We start from the raw sequence: 27,807 nt of genomic DNA, 5'->3' as shown, positions 1-27,807 counted from the left end.
CTCTCTCTCTCTCTCTCTCTCTCTCTCTCTCTCTCTCTCTCTCTCTCTCTCTCTCTCTCTCTCTCTCTCTACAGGTTGTAAGATTAGGCTTTGCCTAAAACCTCTATCCTTTGGTAATAAAGTTCAGTTTCAGTTTCAGTTTCTCTCTCTCTCTCTCTCGCTCAATCATCTGTATCATTCAAGCGGGACGAACTCGGTGTTGAGTGCAGGTAAGCGTGACGAGGAGTCGGTGAATTTCCTTTCTAATACTGTACATGTGTACTGTGAAGGACCCGTCGCGGTGAGAGATTTAACGCCATAGCCTATAGCGTATAGAGACCAGTCTTGTCTGTGACCTGCGCTACGATCAACTATTGTACGATGCCGCGCCATCAAGTGAAATCTCTGGTTCACTTGACGGTTGTTTGGATCCCCTGATGCAGTACAGCGGGTCGACGTGTGATGGTAGGACACCGTCAGTGATGGAAGGAAACCACCGCCTGGTCAACACTGCGCTGTCCTTTGTCCGCACCTCGGACACTGACCGTGTGGCCTCGCGGCCTGGTATGTCGCCTACACTAACACACACACACTCACACCACACTTCACACACACACACACACACACATGCATACATACTCGTACGCATACATGCATATATTGACACCATCAGGTGTACACGCGGTAGTACACACGGACTGGCAGAGGAGGTGACAGTTGACGTTGTTGGGGAGAGGACCAAAATGGTATGAAACCCAGCGCCGTGAATTGGTGTTATGCAAAGACATGTCGCAGCTGTTTTTATTATGACTTTTGAATTGTGATGTCCGTTCGGGCCGTGTGTAAACTTAATGTCGCTGTGTGTAGTCTGCAGTTTGTTTGGGTGACTGTAACATCAGGTATGCTTTTATTCATAGTCAATAGTCATAGTCATAGGAGAGCATCTATAGATTACTGAGGTTCGCGCTATATAAGCTGTCATTATTAGTATGATTATTATTATCATTATTATTATTTCTATTTTTATTATTATTATTATTATTATTATTATTTCATTACTCATTTGTTGAGTAAAAGGGACGTGTTACTGAGAAAGTTTGGCTCGCACCGACGATTTGAGTTGTCACTGAAATAGGCCACCAAACACGCGTAAAATTCCCAGTCCCTTTCATATAATTATCATGCTTCATAGCCGTTGGGCCGAAAAAAAATCATCACGTGAAATGCTGTCAGTCGGAAATTAGCCATACCGCGACAGACAGTGCTATGCGTTATACTTTGCGTGTGGCAGTATGACTGAACTGCCACATGAAACACGATCAGTCCAGCTGTCACTCATGTGTACTATGTATGCGTTTAATGGTCTTACCAGGCCGGCTTGTCGCTTTGTTTCACCACCCACAGACACTGCAGAAACAGGGAATTACCCATCATTACCTGCATGTGTATTGTCATGCTGTTTGTTGCTAACGTTCAACTCTAGACTAGTTCGAAGCGTTCCAATGTAGACATACTTTTTGTAACCACTCAGTTGTGAACACTGTGTGAGATACTATATAATTCTATATACTTGCATAAGTAGCACACATTGTAAATGCTATTTAGAGTAAGCACTGGTATATGATCTACAATCGTATTCATTGGCTCTGTCGACGCCTTTTTTTTAACCGCTTGCTTCCCGGCCTTTATATAGTCAAATAAGATTTACTCAGAGTTGAAACTTTTTTTTCAAGATTTGCTCAGAGCTGGAACGTTTACCCGATTAAATACCTCAGATCAGCTGGAACGATCCTTTTACCCCATATAACATGCATATATCACCACTTTCATGCAACCCACTGAATGGGAGTGTTCAAATTACATTCTTTTAATTAGCAGGAGCAAATATTTAATCTCTATGGGCCTTATTTTGTCCGTTATTCAAATCGCCTCAGAGCTGGAACAAACTAAGCTCCGCCCATTTCCCCGTTTGCTTAGAGTTGGAACATCCTCTAAAGGACTTAATTAATTTTGAGAGAAATGTAGGACCAGTTCGTACCTTTTTGTTTTACGCAAAACATTGTGTTTGCATTGCTTTAGCTCCCTATTATAGCTTGTATGGTCTGTGTTGGTCTGTGTCAAGAATAATCACGAAAATGCACGAAACAACACGCATATTTTACCATAACGTATCGATTATTAACCTGGGGAACGGGGCAAAAGGGGTAAAAAAAATGGTTACAGAAATGATATCGAATGGAAATGGTAAAGTGAATGTAGATCTAACAATTGCATCATGTTATACCTATGTACGCCTCTGCATAATGGAGAATTTTCAAGTTGAAAAACGGTAGAATTTAATGTGCCCTCACTGGCCAGCCATAGCTTGGGTGATTTGTTTACCATGGGAGACAACTACAACTTCGTTTTGCGCGAGCATTTGAAGCAGAACTCTGCACGTCAACAAATCTTTGGTAAGTAAAGTATTTCGTCTTTTTTGTGCGATTTATAGTTTGAATTAAAAAGTTGCCACTAAACACTTGCAATATCAATGAATATTTCCGAGGTTTTACTTTGTTATAGGACAAATAAACGATTGGAAGCGATCGATTTGATACTGCAGCAGACGATGCTTTGACAGTCTGTAATACGCTGCAGTGTTCGCTCGAATATATGTTTTTAATTCCTTTTTTTGTCTTTTTCTTTATAAAAATGATCTAGTTGACTACTTTTCTTGGAATGCGCAAGAGGATGATAATCAGCAGTAGCTAAATATCTGTATTTTACTGTAAATAGGACCGAATTGTTTAAGCCGACCTTCACCTTCACGCCGGCGCTAATGTTTTTTTAGGTCACAAGTATGGCTCGCGAAACAGATCTAAAGCTGCTGAGACAGTGTTGTGTATAAAATAGATTCACCGGAAAAAAGACATTATTGTACTTCTCATGATCAAACAATGAGGTAATTTAGCTACATGTATATGTGCACGTCCTAGATACTGGGAAATACTATGGGTTGTCAACTTTGAATGACTGTCACAATATCTCTGAGCAATGGATGACAAAGGGGATGCTTTGATGTCAAAGGGGATGGATTTGACTTACTGTAACAACCAAGTTTGGGTTTCCAAACATTGCTGTGGGTTTTAAACGATTTAATTTTTAGCCAAAATGCCCCCAAAACAGCACCTAAAACTGGGACAAAAATACACCAGTCTGTGTTGCAGCTGTACACAATGGAGAATAAAGCTCTGTGAATTTTATTGTGATGTTTATGGGTCAGCTGAAGGATTATTCTCGACATACACACTCAAGAATTACATCTATTTTTCTTCTTCTGGGAGTTTGATCGGCAAAGAAAACACGTAATCGTGGGTTACCGTCGTTTCCGGTTTCAACTTCATCAAAAAATGCGATCTGCTGAACAAAGGAAACCTCAAAGTTATTCAAAGTCATTATTTATTTATTTCAACAACATTTAGGTTTTCAAAACACAGCACTACGGTAGGAAACAAATTTATTTCAGCTTATAATCGCGCTTGAATGTACCCCACCCTTGTTTCGTTTCCATCTGTAACCCACGAAAGCATGGCCACAGCAGACGACAAATCCCGCATTGCCTATCACACACGCGTTGTGAGATCGCGGGAACACCGTGGAAAGTTCCATTCATGACGTTTGACCCGGTCATGTGAATAGACAATGAGAATTTATCCACCCAATCGTATTCGTTTCCGGTTTTTGAGACGTAACTCACGACAGACCACGCTGTATCTTCACTGTTTGAGACCTGTAAAATCTTTTTTGACAATTGTAGCATATATTCATCGACGAATTTTGCGATATTTTGCTGATTAAAGCTTGATCTGGTGCAAAGTTTGAGCAGCACATGTGTTCTCATGATCGGCGCCATTATGAAATTTTCGATTCTTCTGCAACGCACGATCGACAATCGATTAATTCTCTCATTTAGGATTGTCGCTTATGGAAACTTGAAAATTTCAAACTTTCATGCATGCATAGTTATATATCTATGTAGTCCACATGCAATAATCAAGTTTTAGTTCTTTTCTTTGGAAATAAAAGACATTACGAACTATGGTTTCCATGAAACTCACGACAGTATTATCTCTATACACATAAACCCAGTGAGCACAGATCGAAAACTTTTTGCTCACTTAAATCTTTCTATCATGTATTAAAACCCAAAAGGGTGCCCAAAAGGCTAGTTGCTACATTTGACCTACAAAAAAAACTTTTGCGCCTGGAAATTGCGTGGGTTACGGTTTCCACTTTCTACTTCGATCTAGTTAACTTATGGAAACTTGTAATTTCAAACTTTCATGTTTGCATATTTATTTATCAATGTTGTCCACATGCAAATTGCAATAATCAAGTTTTAGTTCTTTTCTTTGGAAATAAAAGACATTACAAACTATGGTTTCCATGTAACTCACGACAGTATTATCTCTATACACATAAACCCAGTGAGCACAGATCGAAAACTTTTTGCTCACTTAAATCTTTCTATCATGTATTAAAACCCAAAAGGGTGCCCAAAAGGCTAGTTGCTACATTTGACCTACAAGAAAAACTTTTGCACCTGGAAATTGCGTGGGTTACGGTTTCCACTTTCTACTTCGATCTAGTTAACTTATGGAAACTTGTAATTTCAAACTTTCATGTTTGCATATTTATTTATCAATGTTGTCCACATGCCACATGCAATAACTGAGCTAAAGTTCTTTCCTGTGGGATATTGAAGCCTAAAGTGGAAACCATGTAACCCACGACATAGAGCGTACTGCATGTGTCTAATTGTCATTTCTAAAGAAACCCCGATATGAAAGGTCCTCTCTTTGACAGAAAAAGATACAGGCATGTCTTTTGCACTTAAAAAAGAGTATTTCACTCAATTCAGTCCTACTTTTTTTCCTGGTGTCCATGTCCCATAGTTGTGACCCAGTATCTAGGATGTGCACATATTCTAACGTTGCCTTGTTGAGAACTGGGCGTGCGAGTCTGTGTGCGTGTGCGTTTGTGTGCGTTTGTGTGTGTGACGGTGCGTGCGTGTATGCAGTGTGAGTGTGTGTGTGTGTGTGTGTGTGTGTGTGTGTGTGTGTGTGTGTGTGTGATTCCCTGCCAGATTAAATGTCTAAAGTGATATAACACAGAATGACTCATACTCAGTTTAATTTATTTTGCAGCTTTTGTTCCAATTACAAACCATGGCGCTGTGTGTTTTGTGTGGTGATCCGCTCAACCTTGGAGAGAAGACTGTTGTGCCAACAGACAGAGGAAGAGATCTATACCATAAACAAGGCTAGTCTGGAACGTGGTGATGCCGTTTGTCTATCAGAAGGTGAAGCAGTGCACGAGGTTTGTTGTCGCAATTACACGAATGCACGTAACATTCAGAGCGTTTTGAAGAAGAAAGCAGAAAAATAGAACGCTTTATCAAATCAGTCTAGCACAGAATTTGTGCTCACAGTAATAATGTTTTGACTTTGCTAAATGTTGCCTTTTTTGCGGCAAGGAAGCAAACCTTGACTCGCGCTCTCATCCCAAAGTGTATCCAGTTAGGACACTTGACTTTGAACGCACAATTTTTCAAGTTTGTTCGCAGCGCTGTGATGAATGGGCAGACATTGTACGAAGCAGACTGGAGTTTGTATCAGATTTGCCAGCTGCTGATGCAGTCTACCATCAAAACTGTAGTCTTTGCTTTCGGAGCAGGAAAAGACCACTACAGTTTACTCAGTCGCATCAAGTCAACAAACAGGTGAAACTTGGTCGACCGAAAAATGAGAGGAAAGCTGAAGCGTTGGAGAAAGTTGCTACCTACCTGGTTCAAAATGAAAACGAACAGATAACAGTGAACGACCTGATTATCAAAATGAAGGAGTTTACAGATGATGGTTATAGCCACCCGACGATGAAACAAGAACTTCAAAATTATTTTGGTGAGCAGCTCATCGTCACGGAAGTCAACGGCAAGTCAAATGTCGTAACATTCAGGAAGACAGCCTCTTCAAGTCTTCATAACTTTTATGCAAAAAAGGTCAAAGATGAGGATGCACAGAAAGAGCTGATTCTCAAAACCGCTGCAGAACTGCTAAAGAATGACATAAGAGCAGTGCCGACATCCCGTGCAATGTACCCCCCCCCCCCATTTTTTAATAGATACAGCGCCCTGCCGATTTCTAACACGGTAAAATCAGTTTCCAAAACATATTTGTGTTCGTCATTTAACTGAGGAATATTTAAATTAAAAACTTTACTTTCAGCATCCTCCTCAACAAAATTCCCATTTTTATCAAACACGTTATTGTAAAATCTCACTTGCTCCTGTAAAATACCTTTTTGCGTCGTTATCTGAGAGCCATTTTCATCAATTAATCTGTCCATAAATTTTAAATTAGCTTTCACTTTTTCCATATTTAGAAAATATTTTGTATTCTTTTCACCTTCTTCGATATATTTTTCACGGGATCGAATTTGAGCACTCTTTGCCTTTTGAATATCATATATTTCCAACTTTGCTTTTAATTTTTCCTTTTCAACAATAAATGTTGAATTTTCAGGGTGCATGGATATCTGTTTATCTAATTGATTCAAATCCTTTTGCATTTGTTGTTGGTCTACAACTGTTTGCCGTTTTTTACATTTACTATAGTCAATAGAAAATTCTTTAATTTTTATTTTACATAGGTCCCATTTAACTTGTGAATCAAAATCAAGATACTCGTTGTCATAATTCTCCAAAAAGGTGTTTAAACCTTCAACAAACACTCTATCTTTCAATAAACTGTCGTTAAATTTCCAGTATGACGGGCCTCTCTCCATATGAGTCAGACTGTATTTCATTCTAACCATTCTATGGTCGCTCTGGGCAACGGATTGAATTTCGCACTCATGTGCACGATTTAAAATGTTATCCGACACAAGTATATAATCCAATCTTCTTGCTATGAAAGGAGTTTTCCGGTACCATGTAAACTCCTTGTCGTCTCCATGTGCCAAACGCCACAAATCGTTTAATGCACATTTAGTCAACATCGTCTTAAACATTTCAACATCTGTGTTGTTATGCTTTCCGCCGCTTATGATATCTAATTGATTATCAAGTACACAATTAAAATCTCCACAGACAATTTTTTTCTCATAAATTCGCTCATTTAGACAGTTGGAGAGGAATTCGTAAAAAAGCCTTTTCTCATGAACTTCATTTGGACTGTAGACGTTAAAAATATATATACTTTCTTCATCTGCGTGGATTTCCAATTCAAGCACTCTTTTAGATTTTACAACACATGCAACGTCATAAGGAAAGGATTTTTTCACTAAAATGACTTGTCCAAGACTATGGCTGGTAGAGGAAACGTGGAAGATTTTCCCTCCCCATTCCCTTTCCCACTGTTCAACGTCACTGTCTGTTATGTAGGTTTCCTGCAAACATACAATATCAAATCCATTCTTTTTAAGATTATGAAAAATAGTTTTGCGTTTTGTCCTGTTCCGTAAACCATGTATGTTTATCGAACAGACTGATAAAGCCATGGCGAAGGTAGATTACATATTGTTGAAATCACGATCAAAATTCAGAGTCCGTGGGGCAAGCCAGGGTGGAAGAAAAAAAAACATACGGTCAAGACACAAGGTCGAGGCACGTGTCAACCCCACACGCTGTGCGGCGTGTTTTCGTCACGGTCTTCGCACACACTTTCTATGTCAGAGTTGTCAACATTGGCTGAGTCTGTTTTCTCACGTGCAGCGTCAGTGCGTGTCATCTTCACTAAGTTTTGGTCTGCAGGGGGAGAATCCCTGAGTCTCTTGCCTGGTGTGTAAGATCTTGACCTAGGGAAGGCCAAGGTTGACTGCTGTGTGCATGGTCGGCTTTTCCGCGTCTTGGCAGTTGTGTTGACTCGACCTGTGTCCTCGGACTGGGAGTGGTTGGGGTTGGCTTCTGTCGTTGTGGTTGTGATAGGAGTGGCGAGGATAGTGCTACCGGTATCCACGTCTTGGTCCTGAGGGGTGGCATCTGTGTTCTTCCCCTGTGTTGGTTCATTGCTGTCGGTGTCGGTGTCATTTGGGAAGGCGTCGCAGTGCGGGTCTCCCCTTCTGTGACCCGGTTTGTGACAATCAAGACAAATGACGTCATTTCTGCAGTTCGAGGCTGTATGACCCTGCGTGAGGCACCGCCCACACGTTCCTTGTTGGATTCTACGTTCTTCTTTCTGTTCGAAGTGGTAGATGGACGCTTTAAAGTTTCCCAGGTTTACCCTTGCTGGGAGAGGACGATCGGGAACCTCGACGTAAATGAAACGTCGGCCGGTCAACCAACGGGTAAGCCCACCGTTTTCATCCCTATCTTTTTCCATGTATAGCTCTGAGCGGGGTTTCCCCCCTACCTTTTGGATCATAGCGAGGATTTCCTTGTTGCTGAATGAGATTGGGAGATTCCCAATTGTAACTTTCGTTGTTTTAAGCTCCTTTTCTCCATCTTGGGTTTGGATGATGAAGGGATTTTTGTCCCTGAAGCTCACGGTGACCCCTCGTAGTGCCACCCCGTTGAGCAGAAGCTTTAATCGCGTTGCCCTAGACTTGGGGTATATTCTCCATAGTGCTCCGAGCCTCTGTGCACCGAGAATGGTGTCATGTCCAGTTTTTCGTTCACATGCGCTGCATATCTCATGAACCGTGTAAGGCTTGTCTGATTCTGTAGGCAGATGTTTGTGTTGAACAAAAACAGGTTGGATAGTGTCCGAATTTTGGGTATACGCGGCCATCTTGAAACAAGGACGAAGCCGGTCGCTGCCGATTGAATCGGCGGAAAAACACACAAAAGACAGTACCTTTAAACGAGCAAAAAACAGTCTTGTACGTCGCTGGGACTGTATGTAGACTAGCTACGGCCGAGAAGCTGGTGTAGGTCCACTTTTGAAAGGTTGTAGACCCAAAACACTGGAGCTCTCGAAGAAGGGGCAGTCTGACATCAGACGCGCAACCGGAAGCCACCGTGCAATGTACCCCAGTGATGATGACATTTCATCGCGTGGCGCCAAATTAGAGTTTGTTCCAAAGTCCTTACAGATTCTTCTTGAAAACATCTTCAGTGGAAAGGAAACCAGCGTGAAAGTCTCATCGATTGGACAGGCAATTATGCAGGCATCTCGCCCACGATTGTTGCTGTGTCCCCTGCAGATCGGACTAGCTGTGCAAATGCATCACTGTTTTGATTCAAAGTTTCTCATTGACACATTGTATTCTCTGGGATTCTGTTCATCGTACAAGGAGGTTCTGACCTATGAAATGAATGCTGCCGTTTCAGAAAACAACGTTGCGTTTCAAGTTGATGGCCATTTTACCCAATATATCGCAGACAACCTCGACCACAACACAGCAACACTTGACGGGTGCAACACATTTCATGGAATGGGAATGATCGCCACTGTCACTCCGACCATCGGGAAAACAGACAGGATCAGAAGAAGAACTGACGTCAAGCCAGAAGAAATAGTGAAAAGAGCGAAAGTTGACATTCAGTACTACAACAGACAAGCGTGTGAGGGCCTGCTGAAGCTGAAATTTGAACATCTTGAAAACGTGTTTGTAGAAGATGTAACATCAAAGGTGGATCTGCTGTGGAAAGCTTGCTGGCTGTTGCAACCCGACAGACCATCTTGGTCTGGTTTCATGCAAGCCATCCACAAGGGCAGATATCCAGGACAGTCATCCATAATATTTATGCCGATGATCGACATGAATCCCAGTGACACCTCGTGCATATTTTCTACCCTGCATTTCATCAGTGCTCAGGCAAAGCGCAGCAACACGACACCTGTGTTGACATTTGACCAACCCTTATAGTGGAAAGCTCTTGGCATCATCTCCAGTGAGCCAGATGGCAGCGACCTTAAAGCCTGGCCATTGTCCTTCGCCTTGGACCCTTCCATCTGGAAATGAGTTTCCTGGCGTGTATTGGCCATCTGATGGAAGAAACGGGTCTTCATGAAGTGCTGTCTACTGTGTACGCACCAAACGCAGCGAGCAACATGCTTCAAGGGAAAGCTGTGCTGCGTGCCGTTCGAGGACACATACTTGTTGACGCAGCACTAATTATGCTGTTGCTGTCTGACATATTCCGTGTGCCACTGCCACTGCCCGAAAGTGACACAGAAAAGAATAGAGATAAAAACACGCAAGATGAGCAGACAGAAACACTTTCGACCCCTTACGAGTCTGAACTCAATGTGAACCAAGTTGACGCACTGAGCATCAATAAGGACACTGCTGTGCAGCTTCACGGTGTTCTAGAGTTAGAAGCAGCCTCGATGAAGGAACTCAGAAACAACCTACAGTTGCAAACACTTGCTGAAGTGTTCCTCCAAGACAATGCGACCTTAGAGGATATCCTATCAGCAGGTGAAAAGGCGTTAGTGCTGCTCTACAACGGTAGTTCCAGAGAGGGTCTCGATGAACTTCGCTACCGACTCTTCTGTTCAAAGGTAGCTGTTGGAACAACGTTTGTGCAAATTCACACTCTGCCACCCACCTCAGCAGCTGCCCGATTCTACAGCATGCGAGTGTACTTGCAAGTACAAGAATGGATGGGACTCAAAGTGGCCATGGATCCCACGGACTACGGCTGGAAACTTGAGCATGGCATCCTTGTTCCAGTGACAACAGATCTGCCGGCAGCACCAGCCGATGTGTTAAAGGTGATTCGCTGCACATGCAAAAGTGGTTGTGACACAAAGCGGTGTAGTTGCAGGAAACACGGACTAGAGTGCACATCTGGATGTGGGGAATGTCGCGGTGTTGGCTGCTGCAACTCGCCTCTACCGTCTTTTGAAATCGAGAGTGAAACATCGTAACCATCATGTTTTCCTCAAACGGTAGGCCTATTGTGTTATGCACTCTTTTCTTCACCTGTAGATGACTTTGAATGAAAGCCGTCCTAGGAAGTATTCTGCTGAAGAAGACAAAGGGATAGGAATAGGTATAGTCATATTAAAGAATGCGTATTTCTTTTATCGTCCGTACGTGAACAACGCATTGCAATGCGTTATTGTTCATTTCATTTTCATTATTTTATTATCCCAGGGCTGGGAAATTCGGGTAGCTTCCTCTAAATGAAAGCTTGCAGCAACAAGAGTGGTGCTAACCAGGTGTGCGCGTGTTAAGGTGTAATCAGCTAACTGCACTAATAGCAGAATGACCAAGGTCTTTTACGTCTTACTGTGGTGACACGGGGGTGGGACATGGATACCGTTTCTTAGTCTGCACATACACTTGACCCTTGTCCGTCCACCGGCTTAATAAAGTGTTCCTTATAGATGATGGTAGGCTAATGAAGCGGCGTAGAGTGGAATTTTGCGGCGTTATTGGCAGAAACAAGGGGTTTTATATGTGACGTAATCAAACCGTCATAAAAAAGTTATGCAGAGGCTGCCAACGGTATAACTCGTTGGGAATGTTGAGACAGGCTATCTAAATGCGTTGCAACAAAAAAACTTTCTGTAACCATTTTTTTTGGGTCTAAGCATAATTCTGGACAGGCTCCCCACGCTATATTGCAATATCTATCTATTCTATCATCTAGCTGTCTGCGTGTAGGTGAGAACTCGGAAAAGCAAACAGTAACACTGAACTCTGCCTGATACAGCTACCGTTGTGAGTAATCCCAGACAACCGTGTAAACTTGCTCCCTCAGAGCTGGAACAATAACCGCCTCAGAGCGTTTTACACATGGAACGTCTCCCATACCGTGCTTTTTTTTCACAGAGGGAATAACCAGAAAATTAATCACAGCGAGTGAGATCGGGGCTGAAGGGTGCGAGAGGCAAAACTGGAATCATTTGGACTTCAAAGTAACCGAGTTACGGTCCTCATTTTGTGGAGACTGGCATTGTCATGGCCGAGGAGAAGGACGTTCTGGGTGTAAAGTGTTAACTTTTGTATCTTTTAAAAATTTCTCCAATCTCTAATATCCAAGTAAAAATCAAAAATAACCAATGTTACGTTCCCCAAACGTTCGTGCGCGCGTGCGCTATGGTTTATGTGTGTTTTTCTTATTTTTACGTTTTGTGGATATAACTATGCGGTGATTTTGGTAATTGCGACTATTTCTTCTCTCACTTCTTTCTCTCTTGCTCTCTTTCTTTGTCTCTGTCTCCCTCTCTCTCTCTCTCTCTGTCTCTGTCTCACTCACTCTCTCTCTGTCAATTTCCATTTGATAATTTCCCAGCTACAGTCTTGCAAAGACGTATAATGTTTCATAGTGCTTGCAAAAACGATTTTATCATTTTGTTTGGATCATACCTGGTAGGTTTTGCTTACCATCCGATTGGTTGTTGTTATTGTTTATTATGTTCTGTTTATGTTTGTTTAACGTGTTGATTATTTACTTGAAAACCACTCTGTATTAGATGAAAGGACAATTTTTAAGAAGAGGCGTTTAAAATAAAGTTCCATCATTCTCATCATAAAACTAAAATACGAGCATACAATTACGTATATAAGATAAGTGCCGGTTATTTGTGTGTTTTCAGAAACGAGTGCGTGTAGTTTCTAACGCCAGTAACAGGCTGTCGTCCGAACCAGCGGATCGTCGCACATGACGTCAGGCCGAGGATACATAGGCCTTCTAACATCTGACTCCAACAGCCAAACGGCGCCTCCGTACCACACCAACTTTGTTTGATATATATACCAGGGACCTAGATAGGTCTATGCATATACTATGCGTATAATACGTACGTATGGCGTATGCATGGTGGTGACTAAAGTCACAGTTTCAAACAAGATGCCGAAAAGTGAGGACATGAACACGGCTTCAAATTTAGTCGCCCGGCTTCGGGTTCTTCATGACGTCATTAAAAAGGGTGACGTCACTGCTCTCAAGGCTTTTTTGGACTCCTCACAAAACCCAGGTGACGTCAACGCTGCACTCGGCAGTCACACCGCTATGATGTGCGCATTGGAAAACTGCCCAGATGACGTCATACCTATGACGTTGCTTCAGCAGGCTGACTTTGACCCCAACGCTAAGACTAGGCGCGAGCGAGGTGCACTTCACGAGGCAGCGAGACTTGGGCGGGATACGATGCTGCTGCAACTATTACGCGTGGGTGCTGACGTCAATATGTGCGACCATTATGGCGTGACTCCAATGGCCGTTAGTGCGAAAGAGAACAGGTAGGTTGGCTATCTGGATTCATCTCTTCCTCTGTAGATAGAAGCGTGCACCAAATGCTGAAACTAATGGGACTGAATACAGCCGTCGCAGAATTCAGTGCACACGCATATATTGGATCAAATATTGATTATTGAGCGTTTTAATTTCTGAGCTTTGTAGGAATCATTATTATTATTATTACGATTATTATATTATCTATATATATATACGACTAGTGTCTGTCTGTCTGTCTGTCTGTCTGTCTGTTCGCGATGCACGGCCAAAGTTCTCGGTGGATCTTTTTCAAATTTGGACACCGTATTCAGCTACACCCCGGACACAACCTGATCGATGAGATATTTCAACACGTGCTCTCGGCGCGCAGCGCTGTGCGCGCTGAACCGATTTTTTTTTGTGTTGTTGTTGTTGTCGGGATCCACTACCAGTAACTCTTCCTTATATTCTCCAGTGTTTTCAGCAGCGATTATCTCCCTTCCTCCGTGTGGCGTCAATCCATATTCCCGTTACTACGTTACTATTTTTAGAATGTCACTGCACGTTACTATTTTTAGAAGGTCTCCAGTGTTTTGCGCGTTTATCTCCTTTCCTTCGTGCAAAACCGGGTCCCAGGCGCAGCCTGGTATTCGGCTCTACTTCTTCCCGGCGAAGCCGGTAATCATCTAGTTCTCTATATACATATATATTTACGACTTGTGTGTGTGTGTGTGTGTGTGTGTGTGTGTGTGTGTGTGTGTGTGTGTCTGTGTGTCTGTGTGTCTGTGTGTCTGTGTGTCTGTGTGTTCGCAATGCACGCCCAAGGTTCTCGATGGATCTGTTTCAAATTTGGTGGCCATATTCAGGTACACCCCGGACATAACCTGGTCGATGAGATATTTCAACACGTGCTCTCAGCGTTCTCTGGATCCATTCCCAGTAACTCTTCCTTATCTTCTCCAGTGTTTTCAGCGTTTATCTCCCTTCCTTCGTGTGGCGTCAATCCATATTCCCGTTACTACGTTACTATTTTTAGAATGTCACTGCACTGTCCAGAACGCTTGCCTTGCACCCGTAAGTTGTCCTTACTGTAAAAGTGAAAAGGTCGAATCAATTTATAGCCACGCGAAAAATACACTGTCATCTATCTCTATATATTTATAGATATAGATATACATATATATATACGGCTTCTCTGTGTGTGTGTGTGTGTGTGTGTGTGTGTGTGTGTGTGTGTGTGTGTGTGTGTGTGTGTGTGTGTGTGTGTGTGTGTGTGTGGGGGCAACACCTGTGGATTGTAGAGTTCTGTTTTTGATGTGGTCTGGCGGCTTTGGTGTGTCTGTATGTTCAGACCTTCCTTTGAGAAGCCATAAGTTATTCTCAATCCCGTTTGAGTGGACTTCGCCTTCAAAGGTGATTGTGGTGTTTCGGCACTCGGTTACATTTGGCGTCGTCGACAGCGACATGAAATGTTCAGGCCACTGAATAATTTTCGTACTGTTCCCATTCCACCTGGGAGGGACCTAAGCTTGGCGGGTCCATGGTTCAGAACTTTGGGGACAAAGTTCATTCAAACGGGGTCGAGTGTGACAGGGAGACTACCGTCGCCCTTCACAGCAGACTCTGCAGAGTTGTTCGCCTTAGAAGTTGTGGGCTTTCCTTGCATGTGGGTGCGTCTCAGAATCTCGTCCTCTGTTTGTGACATTATCACCAAAAGTAAAATCTTCCCAGAAAACGTTGATAATACTATTTACACACTTCTCAGGGTGTACCTTTTCAGTTTAAACAAGAAAAAATATAACATTGCCTTTAGTTTGCCATATATTGAGCATTATTTGGACCATGTGTGCAAAATCACCCGTGTAACATGGAAACAATAAAAGACAAAAAAACTGCATTTATAAGGCTGAAAACGACTTTTATTCAGTTATTATTGTTGAATCACAAGCCATTATAGAGTTCAATATGAAATGACTACATGCAAACAACAAAATAATGTTTTTTTCAAAGTTCCATGCATTCGTCAAAATTTCAATACAAAAATGAAAATTAATTAATGATATCCTGATCAGAACATGTTGATACATGGCATTCATTCAGTCTTATTGACATTTAACCTTCACAATAGCATATATACAAAGATTTGTTGCTCTAAGACAAAATGTTAGAAAGTTATCCCAAAAGAATGCAAAATGGTCACCGATGTAACATGGAAACATCACTTTTGTAACAAAGAAACGGTTATGCTTTTTCCCACAAACTTTACTAAATGAAGCTGATTTTGCAACCAGATTCTTCTTAGGTAAAATGCCAAACACTAAAACAGGAACAGAAAGAAAAAAGCTGGACAAAATCAAGCAAACTTTGCCCCAAAAAAGAGAAACATTAATGAAAAGTTCATCACCGACGTAACTCGGAAACGAACAACCAGACATGTATTATAAGGTTTGACATGAAGAATGCAAATGTTCAAAAGTGGTTCATTCAATTGTTAAGACAATAAACCAAAGGCATTGGTTACATATAGAACAGTTGCCACTTGCAGTTAATTAATTTATTTTAAAAGAAATAATGCCCCCTGGCATTGAAGGTGGGGTCACGAATCATGGTTGCATCAGATGTAGGGACTAAGGAAATATCATCGATCCCTGGAAAGCAATAGTAGTTCCCCTCCAGTTTCCTTCGAAGGAACGTTACCACCAGTTCATCAGGTCGAATCTCTTGCACCTGAAACATGCAAGTACCTGCGATTTCAACTAAAGATTGGTGCAATATGTGTACTAGTTTCACTAACATGAATTTGTTTAATGTCTATCAAGATTTTGATGCATCCACATTCACTGGCTAAAAAACAAAATAAAGTAATTATTTTGTTCAGATTTACCATTCCATTGAACATACAACTTTTACAATTAAAGAAAACATTGACACTTACCGTTCCTTTAAATGGATTTCGGAAATTTAATTTTGATCATAATTTTTTATATTTTTAATTTTCAGAGCTTGTTTTTAATCCAAATATAACATATTTATATGTTTTTGGAATCAGGAAATGATGTAAAATAAGATGAACGTAAATGTGGATCGTTTTATATAAAAAAAAAAATTATTACAATTTTCAGATTTTTAATGGCCAAAGTCATTAATTAATTTTTAAGCCACCAAGCTGAAATGCAATACCGAAGTCCGGCCTTTGTCGAAGATTGCTTTACACAAATTTCAATCAATTTAATTGAAAAATGAGGGTGTGACAGTGCCGCCTCAACTTTTACAAAAAGCCGGATATGACGTCATCAAAAGTATTTGTCGAAAAAAAGAAAAAAACGTCCGGGGATATCATACCCAGGAACTCTCATGTCAAATTTCATAAAGATCGGTCCAGTAGTTTAGTCTGAATCGCTCTACACACACATACGCACAGACAAACAGACAGACACACACACATACACCACGACCCTCGTTTCGATTCCCCCTCTATGTTAAAACATTTAGTCAAGTTTTGACTACGTGAAATCGAAAGAAAAACTATTATTAACAAATGTTTAGCCTAATTTTTCACTTCATAGAATATCATAGCAGCAAAAACTCACCTTTTCTTAAGAACCTTGGGTGTTGATCACTGTCGTAACAAAATCACAGACTTCGGAAACATTCTCGAAATCTTTCTTCGCTGCTGGAAGCTGAACTATTTCTCTCTGTAACTGCGCATGCGTAGTCACCCGCACCTCTAAGTCACTACGCGCAAAATAGTTCTAATCGCATTATACTTGTTCGAGTCTAAATATCAGACCTTCTCAATATCCAAAAGCATATTGTCAATAACAAAGACGCATGGTTCCGGTTTCTTCCACGTGTATAAAGTACACGCATACCTCGCCAGGTTTGTTTCTGTGACTAGTCGACAGACGATGCCATTTGCTTTGTGTGTGTTTTTGTTGTTGCTTGTTGTCGAATCCCACTCCTGTCAATATTTGTGTGTGTGTTGGTGCCCTGGCATCGGTCTGGAACCAGTATTCCTACCCTGCTATCTGTCTGGCACCACCATTCCTTCCATGATATCTGTCTGGCACCGCTATTCCTAACCTGACATCTGTCTGGCACCACCATTCGTATCCTGACATCTCTCTGGCATTACCATTCCTATCATGACATCTCTCTGGCACCACCATTCCTACCTTGCTATCTGTCTGGCACCATCATTCCTTCAATGGTATCTGTCTGGCACCGTTATTCTTAACCTGATATCTGTCTGGCACCACCATTCCTATCCTGCCATCTCTCTGGCAACACCATTCCTACCCTGTTATCTGTCTGGCACCACCATTCCTATCCTGCTATCTGTCTGGCACCACCATTCCTACCCTGCTATCTGTCTGGCACCACTATTCCTATCCTGCTATCTGTCTGGCACCACCATTCCTACCATGGTATCTGTCTGGCACCACCACTCCTACCATGGCATCTGTCTGGTACCGCCATTCCTATCCTGACATCTGTCTGACACCACCATTCCTATCCTAACATCTCTCTGGCACCACCATTCCTATCCTGGCATCGCCATTCCTATCCTAACGTCTGGCACGGGGTTTGCCCTTTGCGCCCCCGTCTCATTGGGCCCCTGTCTCATTGGGCCCTTGTCTCATTGGGCCCCCGTCTCATTGGGCCCCCACACTTTTTTTGTAGCAATAACAAAACGTGTCATTGGGCTCCCGTCTCTTTAGGCCCCCGTCTCATTGGGCCCTCACACTTTTTTGTAGCAATAACAAAACGTGTCATTGGGCTCCCGTCTCTTTGGGCCCCCAGGCCTTGGTCAATAAATATGAAACAAAAGACGATATGCTCCCCTTCGGACGACAAAAAAGCTGGTCTGTCAACAACCCATCAAACATCTTATATTATCTATATGTTGTGTGGTAGGTAAAAGCAGTTGAACCAATTGTGTATACGTATATCTACCATTGAGTTGATATATCAACATGCCTTTAGAAAAACACGCACGTGCATCACACATAGTCACACACACACACACACACACACACACACACACACACACACACACACACACACACGTGCGCGCGCACGCACGCATTCACGCACAAACACACACGCACAGATACACGTACGCACAAATACACATGCACGCATTGACGCACGTACGCACGCATACACAAACAGTTACACACACACACACACACACACACACACATTCACACACACACACACATATACACGCGCGCGCGCGCACACGTTTCTGATAATAATCGTTGGGTGGGAAACCCAATTCATTTAGGCCTATATCCGTCTTAAATTTGCATAATAAGTCGTACAAAAAGAGTACACAAAGAGGTTATTTCATGTGAGAAGAAAAACAACAAACGAGATTGCGAATGATGCACCATATCCATCGCTACATACAGCAACGATAAAATCTACCTCTCTCTCTCTCTCTCTCTCTCTCTCTCTCTCTCTCTCTCTCTCTCTCTCTCTCTCTCTCTCTCTCTCTCTCTCTCTCTCTCTCTCTCTCTCTCTCTCTCTCTCTCTCTCTCTCTCTCTCTCTCTCTCTCTCTCTCTCTTTCCCTCTCCCTCTCCCTCTCCCTCTCCCTCTCTCTCTCTCTCTCTCTCTCTCTCTCCCTCTTTTCAAAACAATTTTAACGGTTGAGGGAACATCTTTGGAAGAGATGTAAGCCATATATGATAAGCCAAGAAGAAGGAAATACATATTATTTCATATACATTTGTACCCGTTTTGGATTTGTGTACGAATAACAAAGAACAGCCTTTTCAATCACAACATAGCAACATCTTGTAGCAGGCGTAATGTCGACTTCATAAAATATTCTCTTTTTGTGTTTGCTATATTCCCCCGAACATAGCATAAACTGAACAAACAATCTTCACTGTCGTGTATGTCATCAGCACATAATGTTTGCGAGCAGTTGTTATTACTTTGGACTGTAAAGAACAGTTTCAGAAATTGTAATTGGTTTATCTATAAACTAATGAGAACAACGAAACAAAAACGTTATTCGTTTTAAAACTTTGATATAGAAATTCTGTTGTTGAAAATCATAAAAGATACGCTCATCACATGTAATTATTACACACTCACACACACACACACACACACAAACACACACGCGCGCGCGCACACACGCACACACATATACACATACTCACACACAAACATATACACATACAGACACCCACACACACAATCACACACATAATTATATACACACACACGCATACTCACACACACATACACACACACACACACACACACACACACACACACACACACACACACACACACACACAAACACACACACCTGCAAACACAGAAACGAACACGCACTCACAACCACGCACAAAGAATGAAAGTTTCTTGGCAAGCATAGTGACCGAGACTTGTAATAGGTGGAACGTCTTGGACCAGAAACATGGACTTTCTTTTACGTGTTCCGTGACGTTATTGTAGGTTTGACGTCATAATGACACAGGAGCAAAAGAAAAAGACGAAGGACAGGCCGAGGGCAAGCAAACTCATTTGTTTTAGGGGATCATGAAAAGGCCCGGAAGATAAGAGTTACGGAACTTGTTCGCAATCGTCACTACGCTGTGCATTGATCGGTGTCGGATCCCTTTAAGCGTGTTTCGTTTTGGCGAGTGCGGCTGTACACACATTTACACAATCCAGTAATGGGATGTAGACGCAGCTCATTACTTTAGATTATTTCAATTCGTCAGCTTTCGACGGACTGGTAATACTCACAAGAAGGCCGGCATGCCTAAATCCCCCTTTGACCTTTTAATAACATTGACCCTGAAAGGTCATAATATCTAGACTTGGGGGCCCAACGAGACGGGGGCCCAATGAGACGGGGACCCAACGAGACGGGGGCCCAACGAGACGGGGGCCCAAACGGGGACCCAATGAGACGGGGGCTCAAAGACATCTTGCCTCTGGCACAAGCAGTTCTACCCTGCTATCTGTCTGGCACCACCATTCCTACCCTCCTGTCTGTCTGGCACCACCATTCCTATCCTGACATCTGTCTGGCATCACCATCTCTTCCATGGTATCTGTCTGGCACCACCATTCCTATCCTGGCATCGCCATTCCTACTCTGACATCTGTCTGGCACCACGTACCATTCCTATCCAAGGCTCCTGTAAGAAATCGACAAACAGTAACACAAACTCAATGACTCCGTCACACACACACACACACACACACACACACACACACACACACACACACACACACACACACACACACACACACAAACACTGACCTGTCAGTCACACTCATAGTGTTGGTATTCAAAATCATAACTGATTATTTCTCATTTATCCATGTAGCCATTTTATACAAATGAAAACTGAAAAAAACAATTGTCTTGGTTTGTCATTGGTATACAGTATCACACTTGGTATGACCAAAGTTGTTTTTAATCAATCAATAGTGCACAATGCAACACTCAACATTAAGATCAAATAATGCGTGAGGACAATTTCTCCTGTCCATTATGGCATAGAATTTTCTCTTTCATTCTTTGTATATCTGTGTCTAAAGTGCTCTCTCTCTGTCTTTAAGATAAGATAAGAAAACTTTAATGTCCATTTTCATTTTACATAAACATGGAAATTTGTCTTTTGGCACCACATCGCATTTCTAATAACACAAACACACGATCACAAAGCATACTTGAACATAAGTTCACTACTAAAAAATCAACTTATCACATGATCATTTAAACAATGAGCAATAATCTATATATATATACGACTAGTGTCTGTGTGTCTGTGTGTCTGTGTGTGTGTGTGTGTATCTGTCTGTGCGCGATGCACGGCCAAAGTTCTCGATGGATCTGCTTCAAATTTGGTGGGCATATTCAGGTTGACCCGGTACAGGACACAACCTGGTCGATATTTCAACACGTGCTCTCAGCGCGCAGCGCTGAACCGATTTTGGTTCCACCTCAGCTATTTTGGTTCCACCTCAGCGACCCGGGCCCCCATACCGACACACCATAGCCGCTACACCACATCACAACGCCAAAGTTCTCGGTGGATCTTTTTCAAATTTGGACACCGTATTCAGCTACACCCCGGACACAATATCATCGATGAGATATTTCAACACGTGCTCTCAGCGCGCAGCGCTGAACTCATTTTCGTTTTTGGGTTCATTTCACCATTATAAGTAACTCTTCCTTATCTTCTCCAGTGTTTGGCGTTTATCTCCCTTCCTTCGTGTGGCTTTCCCGTTCAGTTGTAAGTTACTACACTGCGCTGTGCACTGCGCTGAGCGTCTTCGGATATTCCCGGCGTTACTATTTTTAGAAGGTCAACGCAGTGTACAGAACGTAAATTGGACCCGTAAATTATCCTCACTGTAAAAGTGCAAAGGTCGAATCAATTTATAGCCACGCGAAAAATACACTGTCATCTATCTCTCTATAGATACGGCTTCTCTGTGTTTGTGTGTGTGTGTGTGTAAGTGTGTGTGTCTCTATGTAAGCAACACCTGTGCATTTTTCAGTTCTGTTTGTGATGTGGTCTGGCGGCTTTTGTGTAATTTTATGTAATGGCCTTCCTTTGAGAAGCCATAACTTGCTCAGTCCTGTTTGAGTGGAGATCGCCTCCAAAGGTGATTAACAACGTTACATTCGTCGACAAGGATGGGACTCGATATGGTCAGGAATGGCATTATGGCCACTGAATCATTTTCGTGCTGTTCCCATTCCACGAATCTGGGAGGGACCTAAGCTTGGCGGGTCCATAGTTCGGACCCGGCGAAGCCGGCGTACGGCTCTAAGTACTTCTTTCCGGCGAAGCCGGCTACCCGGCGAAGCGGGTATTCATTCTAGTAAATAAATACATATCACACTCACTGACGCTGACGCTTTCACTGTTTCTTTCTTTCTTCTCTGAGCCTATGTTGCCTTTCTGAAAGAGGTATGTGTTTGTGTGTGTGTGTGTGTGTGTGTGCGTCTGTGTGTGTGTGTGTGTGTGTGTGTGTGTGTGTGTGTGTGTGTATTTACGTGTGTTAGTGTGTGTATGTGAGTGAGAGAGAGAGCGAGAGAGAAAGATAGGGAGAGAGAGACTGAGAGAGAGAGAGAGAGAGAGAGAGAGAGAGAGAGAGAGAGAGAGAGGCGATTTGCCTTGGCATTGCACGTCTACTTAATTATTATTAATATTATTGTTATTATTGTTATTATTACTGTTGACAGTTTGAAGTTGAGCTGTGTCAGTACATTGCAGGGCGAGCACAACACGCATCCTGCTTGCCTATGGTGCCAGCGTTAACGTACAAGACAGCTTTGGTAACACGCCACTGAACTGCGCATGCGCGGCTGGTTCTCAGGAAGTGGTGTGCATCTTGCTTGATGATCCCGGATATGACGTCATGACCGTCGACAACAGAAAAAAGACAGATCTGTCCTCTGCACTGCCTTCTGCATACAACGTGCAGGTTAGGTGTGTGTGTGTGTGTGTGTGTGTGTGTGTGTACGTTTGGGTGGGTGTGTAGGTGTGTGACAGTGTGTCCGTGTGTCTGTCTGTCTGTCTGTCTGTTTATCTTTCTTTGCCTGTGTGTCTGTGTTCGTCTCTATGTGGGTGTGTGTGTGTGTGTGTGTGTGTTTGCAGGTCTGTGGCCAGTCGATTTCACGAGCATTGTCCATCTGCAGACGAATGTTGTGGGCCGGATGTGACGTAGCTTCCACGAATCCTGACTTCCGTGTGCTGCATGAGCGCGTGATTCAGAACGACTTGGCAGGAGCCAGTCTCTTGCTGCACCATCGTCCCTCTCTGGCTGACCTCGTTGACCCCAAGGTATGACCATTCACGCTGACCATAGGGCGCTCATTTTCACGCGGATGTTTGCATTTCATTTGTTTAACAATGTTTTTTTTAAAGGCGAATGATACGTCAATGAATGCATGTGTTACGTGTGTGTGCGTCGGCGTGGGCATGTGATTATTATGAACCGAATGTGTGTGTTTGTGCATTCCTACACTAATACCATATGTGTGTCTGCTTACAGGAATGAGGAAATCGGGAGGGGGGGGGCGTGTCCACCACAAATTGCATGCTCTTTTGCCACAAACAAAACTAATGACTGAAGTCAAATACGAGGAAGGTATAAGTTTATGGAACAGTTTCATTGTTAACCAATTATAGGTCATAAAATGTAGGTTGGCTCCAAACCACACGAGATCGCTTAACTTCGCCCCTTCACCCTTCCTCTTTTTTGTCTCTTTTTTATTTTTATTTTTTTTCTCAGGGCACCACGCCTCTTGAACTGGCCGTGAAGCGGAGAAGCTACGAGATGGCGCTCTGCTTGCTGCGTTACGGCGCCTCCCCCTCCCCTGTCTTCCCGGCACCGCCACACTCTCCGCGCCAAAGGGGCGTCAGCGAGCGTGGTCGGGCTTTCCTCCTCACGGCCGCAGCCCCCCGTGGACCCCGTGCCACCACCGGCGACTCCAGCGCGGCGGATGACTTCCACAAGCTTCGCTTTCTGCAGGCGCTTCTGGCCGGCAGCTTCGTGACCGCTAACAACGTGAGTTACCTCCAGCACTCTGACCTCCTGACCTCCGACCTTCTGAGGGCCGTGCTGGCCCAGCTGGCCCAAGAGGGGGACGAAGACACTCAAGGAGTTGGTGAGGACACGGACCCCGAGACGACACGGACATCAGGGTCTGATACATTTATGAACGATCCAGACCGCACACTGTCCCCGGGGACAGCAGCAGACGGCACGAGCGGTCCGAATGGCAGCGTTGCAGACACGTACGGAAGCCACGCAGTTAGAAGCGTGTGCCCGGCTGTGCGACAGTCGCTAACACTGCGACACCAGTGCCGCCTGGCGGTGCGGGAAATGCTGGGTACGTCACTTCCGGCCCTGCTGCCCAAACTGGGTCTGCCACAGACTGTGCGAGACTACATCAGTCTAGGTGAGATAGGAGTCATACTCTGAAGGCACAGGACTTCCCGCGTAAACGATTCGACTCACCGTCTTAGATTTGTTCAGGCGTGTACATGAATGATGAACATCTCTCCACTTAGGCAAATACCTCAAATCAACATCCTGGCTGCCTCCTGTACAGAGTGAGAACTTTGGGAGGAATTCAGTCGCAGAGTGACTCTAGTGTCCGTTACGAAATCAATTCAGAAACAAATCCCCACGCTGTACTGAATGAAGCCGGGAAGTTAATTGTTGGTATGTGTCCAAATGGAGGGATGGTGATATCTTATGTCATGCCTGGACAAATCTGAAATGGTGAATCGTTGACACGGGAAGGAAGAAGTAACAGAAGAATTTAATCAAGGAAGAAGTTAACTCTTCTCCAGTACTCATTGCTTTGAATTTCCCCCTTGTTGTTGTTGTTGTTGTTGTTGTTGTTGTTGTTGTTGTTGTTGTTGTTGTTGCAGACAGATACGGCGGTCATTAGCTCTGTGTTATTTGATGTGCTTGTTACTTTGCAAAATGTCTCCATAGATGTTATTCTGTGAAGCTGTATATTTTGGCACATCACACGTTGCTGCTTACTTATTCATTTCCTATGTATTGACCCACTCCACAGGGCCCGACATGTCGAGCTGCAGTCCGCTTGACGTCGTGGAACTGCACATTGCCGTCACAGACAATGACGTCAGCAAGGTCAGACAACTTCTGCTGCGAGGGATGGACGCCAACCTGCCCCTCATGGAGAGAACCCCTCTCACGCGGGCTTTGGACCTGGAACCCAGTCATAATGACGTCACGTGTTACGTCACCAACATCCAGGATGACGTCCTTGTAGAGGAAAGGGGCGCCGCGGTGAACAAGACGTATGTGTGCGGTCTATGCCACAGTGAAATGCTGGTCACAGGTATAAGCGAGGAGGATATTTGTGAACACGTTGAGAACCTGAGAGTTTGTGGTACCGACAAGGAGGAAGGAAATGAAAAGAACGCCTCTCCTCAGGACGACGCAGATCTTGACGTCGTAAGTCTGTTGTTACGCCACGGAGCGTCAGTAACACTGCAGGACCCCCTTAGGGACACGCCTCTGCACGTTGCAGTCAGTCGTGGGTCGTGCGTGATGAGGAGGTTCATCGCGTCTGTCGCTTCTGCTCTCACGACCTCTCAGCCTACCCCTGCCGGTTGTTCCTCGAGTGCTGCATCCACTGCGCACCAGTCTGTCGCTACAACTCTTTTTACTCCTGCGACAACTGCCCCTATTCCCGTCCAGGCGTCTCTTCATGCTCCGTCTCGGGCTTATCTTGGACCTTCAGCTGAATCGGACACTTCACAAGCTAGAAGCCTCGGTTCTGTAGCTCACGGTAACGCTGCATTTTTCTCTGCTCTCGCTGCTACTGATTCGACTGCGTCTCCTGCGCATGGATCTGACGCCGCAAGGCCCGGGCGTTATCCTGAGGGATGGCGGGTGGGTTTTTGTGATGGTGTCGCGCGCACTGGTCGTCTGCTTGGTGTTCTGGACCCAACGAGAAGCACGGACCGTCTTGGGTTGACTCCGCTCGAGCTGGCCCTGCTCAAAGGCGACATGGATACGGTGCGACTGCTGCTCGCGTTGTATGCTTCACCGCCCTTCCCCACAACAGTCGGCACTGGCTCAACACAGAACGCTTCTAGAGATGAACCACGACACGCACCTGGCAAAGTTCAAGGAACCAACAACCAAACCCTGGAGGCTCAGGCAGAATTCAGGCAAGAAGCTTCCGGGGCGGATTCTACTGCAGACAACGCTCATGTTAAAGATGACCAGGCAGATGATAACGGACGAAAGACTGACTCTCCGGCAGAGAGTGTGGACCATCACCAGGCTTTCAGCACTTATCAACACCCAGCAGCTTCTCCAGCACAAGGCACAGACAGCATACAGTTTCGTCGTAATCATGAAATCAGCACTGACGGTGACTATGAAGCAGAGCCTTTGGCAGAGACAACAGATCTGAAGAAGGCAGAGGAGGGACTATCGCACGATTTTTCAACAGAGGGCAATAACAGTTGGAAAATGGATGAAAATGATGACCTTGCCAAACTGGCCTCGTGGGTTGGGGTCACTGGCGTCACCGCTCTGCACAGCGCGGCGGCGGCAGGCTTGTCTCAACTAGCGAACGCCTTGTTGTCACAAGGGAGGTTAGCGCACAGCGAGGACGCGCTGGGTTACACGCCCCTGGACGCGGCATCGTGTGGAGGGGAGATGTATCGCCGTCATCGGGCCTCCTACTGCCCCCACTGGTACAACGACACGTGGAAAAGCTTGCTACGTGTCTGGCCCAAGTGTCAACCGCGACCTTTCACAAATGACTTGAAGTTGCGTCACGATGACGACACTGAGCCACGTTGACAGTTATGACATTGTCACAAAGATGTGAGTAAGGTATTTGGAGATAAGTTGGGTTTTGTAAAGTTGTCGTGATTTTATCCTCCCTAAAGAATGGATTGTGATGCGTAGACAGGTTAGAAGCGATATCACGGGTTTCGTGTGATTCACGAGGAAATAGCCCTGGCTTAACAGAATTGTGTTTACGAGTTTGAGCAATATAGCTGGTTTCGAGACCGAAAGAGTTACAGCGTATCAAACTACAAACCAAGGAGGTTGGTTTGCGCTTGTCCTTCTTGAGACGGGTTGTATAATATTGAAGCTTGAATACATAGCTGGAATGTAAATGTTAGTGTATGCAAAGTGCACTAAATTCTAGTGTGAAGGTTTTAAGAGGATTCTCGTTGAGATTGTATTACGTTTTTGTTGGGTAATTTCTTGAGCATAAAATAATGTTGTTATGCATTTATGTTATGTTAAGATGTTGATGCTATGTATGGTAGTGTCATTAATGGATTAAGTGATCCATGGGTTAAGTATAGCTTGGATATTGATTGTGGACGGAATGACATATATGGCATGATGTCAGAAGTTCGTGTGTAATGTTTAGTTGTGAATGTAGAATGGAGAATGAGAGTGTGATCATTATTATGTTTGGATTACGTTAGGTATTCAGTAAATATGGCCAAGAGGGAGAGAAAGGGAAGAATGAACGAGAGAGGTGATACACGACTGTTTAGAAAGAAGAGATGGTTTAAGAGAATGTTATATATTAAGACTTGGGTTAATTCTTTAGGAGTTTCCATGACGGTGTCCGGGGGTTGAAACCCACACTGGAGAGTTCGTGACGATGTCGATCAGGACAAGAAGTCACATCGGCGAAGGTGGATGGACGGTGGAGTCCCCCTCAACACTGGACGTTGAGACGTACCAGTACTTCAAGTTTCGCTAATGGCGAAGTAGTGTTTCTCGGGGAGGAACGTGAGATATGGATAACAGTAGGCTATCGGCATGGAGGTACAGTGGCACAAGAGTGTGTAAAGGACGGCATGAAGTGAGAACTACGAACTCGTGAGTGTCTGTCAACATCCTCTCTTGTGGAATAACCTAATATTGAGATAGTATGGTTAAGAAAGATTGTTATACTATGTACTCACATGTATTGAGTGATTGCAATATCACTGTGTGAACTGTGCGTTCGTGAGTGGTGATTGCTATTGCTGTATTGATGTGAAGAATTGTATTGTTATTTGTGAGGAAATAATAAGTCTGTATCCTCCCAGATTGTGTGTGTGAAGTGTGTAGTGCGAAGAGTGAAAGAGTCAGTTTAACTAGATAGGGC

At 43.8% G+C, this 27,807-nt stretch overlaps 1 protein-coding gene across 2 annotated transcripts; it reads left to right on the top strand.

Moving 5' to 3' along the window:
• The first annotated feature begins 219 nt into the window (after positions 1-219).
• On the top strand, positions 220-27,807 carry LOC138979833 (poly [ADP-ribose] polymerase tankyrase-like). Of its 2 annotated transcripts, XM_070352583.1 has the most exons (7): positions 220-543; positions 12,513-13,158; positions 22,400-22,610; positions 22,784-22,969; positions 23,421-24,090; positions 24,721-26,513; positions 27,262-27,807. In XM_070352583.1, exons 2-6 carry the CDS (start codon positions 12,704-12,706, stop codon positions 26,487-26,489), a joined length of 3,291 nt encoding a protein of 1,096 aa, XP_070208684.1. In that variant the 5' UTR covers positions 220-543; positions 12,513-12,703; the 3' UTR covers positions 26,490-26,513; positions 27,262-27,807. The 2 variants fall into 2 exon arrangements, with proteins under 2 accessions (XP_070208684.1, XP_070208685.1); XM_070352584.1 differs by lacking the exons at positions 220-543; positions 12,513-13,158; positions 27,262-27,807 and having other exon boundaries at positions 22,484-22,610; positions 22,825-22,969; positions 24,721-26,751.

Source organism: Littorina saxatilis, linkage group LG11 (genome assembly GCF_037325665.1).
Source record: "Littorina saxatilis isolate snail1 linkage group LG11, US_GU_Lsax_2.0, whole genome shotgun sequence".
Lineage (NCBI taxonomy): Eukaryota > Metazoa > Mollusca > Gastropoda > Littorinimorpha > Littorinidae > Littorina > Littorina saxatilis.
This window is presented reverse-complemented; position numbering and strand designations above follow the sequence as displayed.

What these genes read in the sequence shown, in the direction of transcription:
- LOC138979833 (XM_070352583.1), top strand. Translation starts at nt 12,704, where the DNA reads ATGCGTATAATACGTACGTATGGCGTATGCATGGTGGTGACTAAAGTC. An exon ending in CTGACCTCGTTGACCCCAAG is followed by an intron (nt 22,970 to 23,420) that starts GTATGACCATTC and finishes TTTTTTTCTCAG; the next exon opens with GGCACCACGCCTCTTGAACT. An exon ending in GCGAGACTACATCAGTCTAG is followed by an intron (nt 24,091 to 24,720) that starts GTGAGATAGGAG and finishes CCCACTCCACAG; the next exon opens with GGCCCGACATGTCGAGCTGC.